A 10,052-nucleotide genomic window follows, 5' to 3' on the forward strand; every position below is an offset into this window, starting at 1 on the left:
GCCGATCCACCATCTGGTCTGGATACGTACTGGATCCGGGTGACTGCAGTGACCCTCTGATCTGGATAAAGACTGGATCTGGTGGCTACAGTGACCTCGGAATAAGAGAGAAACAGACTAATATTAGCGTAGATGGCATTCTTCTAATGATGTAGCAAATACATTGGGTGTTAGAAAGCGTTAGCACTCGTTAGCTTGTCATTAGCATTTTAATTTGAACTTATCGCTGTTTTCTTTTCTCCTCTACTCTCTCTCTTATCTATCTCTGTCGCAGATGAGGGATTCACATGTGATAAATGCAGGGAAATAGTTAGGCTGACAGAGAAGATTTCAGAATTAGAGACACGCATCCAAACTTTAATTGAGGACAGTAAGAATGTTAGGGCTCTAGATACGGCTTTGGATGCGTCTAGCTCAGGGATTCCTGTACATTGTCCGGTTCCGGCAGAGCCCCAGCAGAAGGGCAACTGGGTGACAGTGAGGCAGCGTAGTCGTGGGTCAAATCACCGCTCTTCTGTTCCGATCAAAACATTAAACAGGTTCTCCCCGCTCAGTGATGCACCCACTGAGAAACCTGATGAAAGTGCTCTAGATATTGGTGATTCTATTGTACGGAACGTGAATATAGAGACACCAGCCACCATAGTCAAATGTTTAACGGGAGCCAGAGCTCCTGACATCTTGGCAAATTTAAAAGTGCTGGCTTATGCTAAACGTAAATACAGTAAGATTGTTATTCATGCTGGTGCTAATGATGTTCGACTTTGCCAGTCTGAGATCACTAAAAATAACATTAAATAGGTGTGTGAACTTGCAAGCACGTTGTCAGACACTGTGGTTCCCTCCCTGCTTACCGTGGTGACAAGATGCATAGCAGATTGTCACCACTCAATGGCTGGATGTCTAAGTGGTGCCCACAAAATAACATAGGTTTCATAGACAATTGGAAGAGCTTTTGGGGCAGACCTGACCTGTTGAAAAGACATGGTCTTCATCCCTCCTGGGGTGGCGCCACTCTTCTCTCTAGTGATATGGCAAATAGTCTGAGTGTTTATACTTGACTAACTGGGGCCCAAGTCAGGAAGCAGACAGACTGGCTAAACCGGCTGTCTGCTAGCTGCCTCATGTCACAGAGCTCAGCTAATTCTCAGCACATAAAGACTCTTTCACCTAGATATCACTATAGAGACTGTGTCTGTTCCCTGAACTAGAACATACAAAAAACGTCCAAACCAAGTTAAGATAAACAATTTAATTGAGGTTCAACAAATAAAAAACAGATGCAATATGGATAAACAAATGATAAAGCTTGGCTTATTGAATATCAGATCCCTTTCTACGAAAACACTTTTTGTAAATAATATGATCACTGATCATAATATAGATGTGCTCTGTTTGACTGAAACCTGGCTAAAACCTGATGATTATATTATTTTAAATGAGTCCACCCCCAAGATTACTGTTATAAACATGAGCCGCATCTAAAAGTCAAAGGGGGAGGTGTTGCTTCAATTTATAACAACATTTTCAGGATTTCTCAGATGGCAGGCTTCAAGTATAACTCGTTTGAAGTAATGGTGCTTCATATAACATTATCCAGAGAAACAAATGTTAATGAAAAATCCCCTGCTATGTTTGTACTGGCTACTGTATACAGGCCACCAGGGCACCATCTTCAGTGAATGAAGATGTATCATATCGATCACAAGTGCACTATGGAGTACCTCAAGGCTCAGTACTAGGGCCGCTACTCTTCACAATTTATATGTTACCCTTGGGAGATATCATCAGGAAACATGGTGTTAGCGTTCACTGTTATCCTGAAGATACTCAGCTCTATATTTCTTTGCGGCCTGGTGAAACACACCAATTTGAAAAACTAATGGAATGCATAGTCGATATAAAAAACTGGATGACGAGTAATTTCTTACTGCTAAATTCTGAAAAAACAGAGGTGTTAGTTATAGGACCTAAAAACTCTGCTTGTAATAACCTAGAACACTGTCTAAGACTTGATGGCTGCTCTGTCAATTCTTCGTCATCAGTTAGGAACCTAGGTGTGCTACTTGATCGCAATCTTTCCTTAGAAAGCCACGTTTCTAGCATTTGTAAAACTGCATTGTTCCATCTCAAAAATATATCTAAATTATGGCCTATGCTCTCAATGTCAAATGCAGAAATGCTAATCCATGCATTTATGACCTCAAGGTTAGATTATTGTAATGCTTTACTGGGTGGTTGTTCTGCACGGTTAGTAAACAAGCTACAGCTAGTCCAAAATGCAGCAGCAAGAGTTCTTACTAGAACTAGGAAGTATGACCATATTAGCCCGGTCCAGTCAACACTGCACTGGCTCCCTATCAAACATTGTATAGATTTTAAAATATTGCTTATTACTTATAAAGCCCTGAATGGTTTAGCACCTCAGTATTTGAATAAGCTCCTTTTACATTATAATCCTCTACATCCACTACGTTCTCAAAATATCAAAATCAATTGCGGGCGGCAGATTCTTTTCCTGTTTGGCGCCTAAACTCTGGAATAACCTACCTAACATTGTTCGGGAGGCAGACACACTCTTACAGTTTAAATCTAGATCAAAGACCCATCTCTTTAATCTGGCTTACACATAATATACTAATATGCTTTTAATATCCAAATCCGTTAAAGAATTTTTAGGCTGCATTAATTAGGTAAACCGGAACCGGAAACACTTCCCATAACACCCTTATGTACTTGCTATATCGTTAGAATTCTCTCTTATTCCGAGGTCACCGTAGCCACCAGATCCAGTCTGTATCCAGATCAGAGGGTCACTGCAGTCACCCGGATCCAGTATGTATCCAGACCAGATGGTGGATCAGCACCTAGAAAGGACCTCTACTGCCCTGAAAGACAGCGGAGACCAGGACAACTAGAGCCCCAGATACAGATCCCCTGTAAAGACCTTGTCTCAGATGACCACCAGGACAAGACCACAAGAAACAGATGATTCTTCTGCACAATCTGACTTTGCTGCAGCCTGGAATTAAACTACTGGTTTCGTCTGGTCAGAGGAGAACTGGCCCCCCAACTGAGCCTGGTTTCTCCCAAGGTTTTTTCACCATTCTGTCACCGATGGAGTTTCGGTTCCTTGCCACTGTCGCCTCTGGCTTGCTTAGTTGGGGTCACTTCATCTACTGTGATATTGTTGACTTGATTGCAAATAAATGCACAGACACTATTTAACTGAACAGAGATGACATCACTGAATTCAATGATGAACTGCCTTTAACTATCATTTTGCAGTTTTTGAGTTTTGAGAATATAGCGGACGTGGAGGATTATAATGTAACAGGAGCTCATTCAAATACTGAGGTGCTAAACCATTCAGGGCTTTATAAGTAATAAGCAATATTTTAAAATCTATACAATGTTTGATAGAGAGCCAGTGCAGTGTTGACAGGACGGGCTAATATGATCATACTTCCTGGTTCTAGTAAGAACTCTTGCTGCTGCATTTTGGACTAACTGTAGTTTATTTACTAAGCTTGCAGAACAACCACCCAATGAAGCATTACAATAATCTAAACTTGAGGTCATAAATTCATGGATTAACATTTCTGCATTTGACATTGAGAGCATAGACCGTAATTTAGATATATATTTGAGATGGAAAAATACAGTTTTACAAATGCTAGAAACGTGGCTTTCTAAGGAAAGACTGCTATGAAATAGCACACCTAGGTTCTGCTCAAAGTCAAGAATGCTCTGGCCCACGACTGGCCCAGTCTACTCCTTTATGCTTTTCCCCCTGATCGCTCTGATCCCCCAGGTCATCAGACGAATCACAGGGGATGCCCACAAGGTCATCCTGGTAGCCCCTATTTAGAGGAGCCTACCGTGGCTCTCGGACCTGTTGCAGTGGTCGCTAGTGGAGCCATGGCCGATTCCCTTGAGAAAACTGCTCTGCTAGTGGTGGTAGCATCAGTTAAGCGAGTAGGAGACTTACAGGCACTCTCCATGAGTCCCTCCCGTCTTGAGTTCGACTACGTCTGGATCCCTGGGGTTAGCTTTGTTCCCTTTGTTCTCAGGCCCCTTGGTGCCTGAACTGTAGGAGGTCAACACTATGACTGGTGTAATTACATCCCCGACTGGTCTGGGATATTTTACGTAAAATATAGAAAGTAATATTCAGTGCCATTTTTTGACTATTATTATTGTTATTATTATTATTGAAACTGATAAACCATTTAATGCTGCAGAATATGTAAAATGTAAAATGAAGGTGGATAGATGCAGGAAAAAGATGCCCTCTAGACCCATAAGCATGTGGAATTACTTCTATCCACAGGGTGACAGTCTATCCTCTAACATACAAGACCCATAAAATTAGAACTTTTGAAGGTGGTTACAACCTGCTGATTTTAGGACTCATTAGGTGCACCTTCATTAACTAGTGGTGGCTAACTGGACCATTCTTTCAGGGCAAACGGTGTGCCTTTGCCATACTGAGAACAACAAAAAGTCGACAGATAACAAGAGCACCCCTCTTGGGTGATGACATCACAGAAAACACATTTGAATCAGTTATTAAAAGCCAAGAATGAGCAAAGATTTCTTTAGAGAAGAACAAGTTGATATTTAAGTTCTTATAGTAACACTCATGATTCATAGTTTTGGCTGTAACTATTTACTAGACAACTTGATCTGAGGTAAAATACTTCTGGTACAATTATGTTATGTTAAAAGCAAATACCAGACATTACGCAACTTCATAGCAGAAAATATGATTCCAGGTTCTTTTATTTTTTTAAATACTGTGTATTGTTAGAAAGTTTAACTGACCGCATGCTTTGAAAAGTGCCAATTTATGTTGACTCTGAAAATCATTGAGAAGAGAAATCCATGTAAAATATGTTATTTTGTAAATATGCAGCATACATAGATTTATGTAAAAATAAAGCACATTAAAATGCTATCATATGTTATATGCAAAAAACTAGGGTTTACTGCTAAAACACAAATATCTGTCAACATAGTCCATTTATATCCCTCTTAGTGTAATGAAACTATTTAAGATGTAGACATTTAAGATGACATTTAAGACATTTAATGACAGTCTGAGTTTTACTGTTTTCAGGTTTTGTGTACAGCAACTAATGGATAACCTGACATTTACAAATAACATTCTCCTTGTGGAGGGACTGAAAGTTGCACCTCAGGCTTCCTATCTTGTTTTTATCTTCCTTTTCTTTTTTTACATCTTTGCAATGGGATGTAACATTGGACTAATAATACTGATTGGAATGGAGAAGAACCTACATCATCCTATGCATTTTCTTTTCTGTAACCTTCCAGTGAATGATATAATAGGGACAACTGTCATTTTACCACGCTTAATGCAGGATATTTTCAGACAGGCTTCAGAGCGCTATATAACATATGTGGAGTGTGTTATTCAAGCATATTTTGTTCACATATTTGCAACAGCAAGCCACACTGCATTAGTAACCATGGCTTATGACAGACAAGTGGCTATATGCAATCCATTGCTGTACACAACTATAATGACCAATAAAATGGTGGTTAAATTATCAGCAATAGCCTGGGCGCTGCCTGTAATTGTAGTGGCAATTATGATAGGTCTCACTGTACACCTCTCTCACTGCAGATCTAAAATTGAAAACCCTTTCTGTGACAATGCTTCGCTTTATAAATTGTCCTGTGAAAATGTGGCCATTAATAACATGTTTGGAATTGTTTATTCTGTGGGAGCACTCAGCATATCATTGACATTGATGTTTATAACATATATCAGGATTGTTGCTGTATGTATAATTAGCAAAAACAAAGCACTCAACAGTAAAGCCATAAAAACATGTGGCAGTCACATAGCCGTTTATTTAATAATGTTTGTTTCTTGCGCCATCATGATTTTTCTCCATCGTTTTCCTGAATACTCTGAAAACAGGAAGCTAGCTAGTATAATGTTTCATATTGTACCACCAGGACTAAATCCTATAGTATATGGTTTACAAACTAAAGAGATAAGACAAAAGATTGTTCAACTGTGGTGGAAAAAAAAAGTTAATATGTTGTGACTTATTTTTAGGCATGTAAAAAATAAATAAAAAATTTAAGCTGAAATCATATTTTTAAAGAATGAAAGAGCTAAAGCTGTTAAGGATAGAGGGCACAAATTTACATTTGGCCACACCTGCAAATAACAAATCAATCTACCACAATTATTTCTTACTTTATTTATATTTCTTATAAATGTGTATATATATATATATATACATTTATGTATTGTGTATAAAATATAAACACTCCACCTGTTGACCAATCACTGTGGTGTTTGTTATTTGGTTGCTAAGTAATAGGAATATTAAAAGACTACATAATATGTACTATAATACATAAGCATCACCAGAGCCGCATTATCCTTATCCTAACATAGGTTGCAGCCCAAATTATCTTTTGTGTCTTACAGGGTTGCCGACCGTCCCATATTTAAGGCAGAGAAGGCTTCTGTATGAAAGCTACTTGCATATATATGTACACATATTTATGTGCATACATATGCACACATATACTTACATATATATGTACACATATTTATGTGCATACATATGCCTATATAGGTACATATATGCACGTATATATGCACCTATATGTTCACCTATAATAGTAAAATTAAAATCCATAGCTGCTAGGCAACCTAAATAAGTCCAAAATGTAGAAATGTACATTATTTATTTACTCAAGATCAATCAAATAGTACCTAGTAAAAATATAGTACAAGAACAAAAATAAGACAAAAAAACTGAACAGAAAAAAATCTTTATTATTCTTTGAAGGTCTGTCATGACGCGCCTTATCCTCCTCCACCTCTTCCTTCCTGCACTATCCAAAGACGTTTGGTAGGGTGTCTGAGATTTTTTTTTTTCCTCTTTTTTATTCAGCGCACAATTCTTTTAACGGATAGGCATTTTTGTCCACACGGATCTGGCATTTTGGAAGAGTGAAACGATGTTTTGAAACCGGGTTCCAGAGTGGATATATTAGAAAATATACTGCCTTTGCATTTCATCTGGATGGCGTATCCGTAAATTTTGTGAAAATCTAAAATCATCAGCCCATGTCTCGCCCCTAGTCAAACACCACTACATCACGTAACAGCAACAAAAACATGAACAAACACTGAACGATTGCATTTTTTATTAACTAACATTAACACGGATTAATAAATGTATTGTTCCATGTTCGTTTGTGTACCATGCACAAGGTTTATCAGCAAATCCATGTCTTCTTTTCCGTTTTAAGTGTATCTCTGTGGCAGAATTACAGCGCCACATGCTGGTCTGGCATGTATACAACATCGGTTTTGTGTGGAAGCTGATATTTTTTTGAGATGAGGGGAAAAAAGATCGGGGGACCGTCTCCATGTGGACGGGGCCGAAGAAGTAACGGGTACTTATGGTTATGGATAGAAATATAGCGGAGTAAAGAGTACAATATTTGCCTCTTAAATGTACTTGAGTAAAGTCATGAGTACTCCCCAAAAATGATACTCGAGTAAAGTACAGATCCCTCAAAATTGTACTTAAGTACTGTACTCAAGTAAATGTACTCCGTTACTGTCCGGCTCTGTATATCATGTTAATATATTGCCATAGTTAAATTCCATAACATGGCAATAACATGTGATACCAATTTCACGTGTTCGCACATATATACGTTCTTGCATAATTTTTTTCGTTAATTCTTAGTTTTTGCCTTGATAATAGAAAATATGAGCTAGGCATCATGTATGACAGTCAGAAATGAGATATGAGCTACAAAATGACCAGATCTGTGATGGAACGATGGGTTTGCTGGAATCACAAGCAGTTATGTCTTGGCAAGGCTGAGTTGAAGGTGATGGTCCATCATCCAGGAAGAAATGTCTGTTAGACAAGCTGACATGCGAATAGCTACCGTTGGATCATCAGGATGGAATGAGAGGTAGAGTTGAGTGTCATCAGCATAGTAGTGGTATGAAAAGCCATGTTTCTGAATGACAGAACCTAATGATGCCATGTAGACAGAGAAGAGAAGTGGTCCAAGAACTGAGCCCTGAGGCACCCCAGTAGTTAGATGTTGAGACTTGGACACCTCACCTCTCCAAGATACTTTGAACAGTGGTGGACGAAGTACACAAATCAAGTACTTGAGTAAAAGTACAGATACATATGGTAAAATATTACTCCAGTAAAAGTAAAAGTACTCCTTTTTCAATTTTACTCAAGTGAAAGTACAAAAGTACTAAATTTTTTATGTACTTAAGTAAAAAAGTACTGCAAGATAGATGTTTGCAATTTTACATAGGCTACTTAATTTAATTTTATATTAGCACATTTTTTTATAATCCTACTGCTCAAAATACCTGGGATTTTTTCCAAAATAACCACTATATGGAGTCAAAATATATTTTTGTTGTTGATATGGACTACGCTGATGAGAGTAATGCTCACTGTGAAGCTTACACTGTGATGTACCTGAGAGAAAACAGAGATGACCATCTGATTTTCACCAGTAAGAAAAAAGTATTTTAAAGTTAGTTGTTTTACAGAACATCAAAGTTACAGTACAGACCAAAAGTTTGGAAAACTCATACAAAGAGTTTTCTTTATTTTCATGACTATGAAGATTGTAGAGTCACACTGAAGGCATCAAGGGCTATTTGACCAAGAAGGAGAGTGATGGGGTGCTGCGCCAGATGACCTGGCCTCCACAGTCACTGGACCTGAATCCAATCCAGATGGTTTAGGGGTGAGCTGGACCTCAGACAGAAGGCAAAAGAACCAACAAGTGCTACGCATCTCTCGGGGAACTCCTTCAAGACTGTTGGAAGACCATTTCAGGTGACTACCTCTTGAAGCTCATCAAGAGAGTGCCAAGAGTGTGCAAAGCAGTAATCAAAGTAAAAGGTGGCTACTTTGAAGAACCTAGAATATGACATATTTTCAGTTGTTTCACACTTTTTTGTTATGTATATAATTCCATATATAATTCCACATGTGTTAATTCATAGTTTTGATGCCTTCAGTGTGAATCTACAATTTTCATAGTCATGAAAATAAAGAAAACTCTTTGAATGAGAAGGTGTGTCCAAACTTTTGGTCTGTACTGTATATATGACATGATAATAAGGCCTGAAGTTAGGAAGAACATTTTAAGAAAAAAAAAAAAAAAAAATGCATAATGATTTTTTCCTTCTCAAATCTTGTCTGTGGTTTAAAAACACCCCTGGCCAAACGGGGTGCATCTCTTCCCACTTTGATAATTACTGTAGTTACCATGTTCTGAACATCACATCCTTTCTTTTCTAACCAGATGTAATATATATATATATATATATATATATATATATATATATATATATATATATATATATATGTGGCTGAATAAAAATATGTGGCTGAATAAAAATATTTGGACATTATTTATAAAAATTACATCAACTTAGCACCAACAAGCTTGTTAGCTAGACAGTTAGCATCAGTAAACAATATTTACTTATTTTCAGTACGATGAACATTCATGTCAACTTCCAAAATTTCGACATAACTTACTTTTAGCAACATCAGACGCACGCGCGCTCACAAGATCTCCCAGTTCTTACTTCTGGTGACTCGCACTAAACGGTTCATTTGAATCAGTGAGTGGTCGACTCCAGAACAGCTGCAATCGGATCATTCTAATTCGTAAACGAATCGTTTGGTGCAATTCGCGATCCGATTTAAAAGTTTCTTTTGAAAAGACTCATGCTGAGTCCCAATTCGCATACTATCCGTCCTAAATAGTATGCAAAACTAGAATTAGTACGTCCCAAATCGTAGTATGTTGAAAATAGTATTCCAAAGATACCAGGATGGTCTACTATTTCCGGTTAGAATTCGAAGTGCAGATCAATGCACACTATAAGTGCTAATATTGCCCACAACCCATTTATTTCGTTACACACATTGCGTACGGGAGGGAGGAGCTTTGCAATGGCTTTGTGGTGATGTAAACATGGCACCCTC

General features: G+C 38.0%; 1 protein-coding gene across 1 annotated transcript; it reads left to right on the plus strand.

Moving 5' to 3' along the window:
- Nucleotides 1-5,141: 5,141 nt before the first annotated feature.
- On the plus strand, nucleotides 5,142-6,083 carry LOC113073893 (olfactory receptor 146-like). Its single transcript, XM_026246640.1, has one exon. The coding sequence runs from the start codon at nucleotides 5,142-5,144 to the stop codon at nucleotides 6,081-6,083; it is 942 nt and encodes a 313-aa protein (XP_026102425.1).
- The last annotated feature ends 3,969 nt before the right edge of the window (nucleotides 6,084-10,052 follow it).

Source organism: Carassius auratus, unplaced genomic scaffold, assembly GCF_003368295.1.
Source record: "Carassius auratus strain Wakin unplaced genomic scaffold, ASM336829v1 scaf_tig00013184, whole genome shotgun sequence".
Taxonomy (NCBI): Eukaryota; Metazoa; Chordata; class Actinopteri; order Cypriniformes; family Cyprinidae; genus Carassius; species Carassius auratus.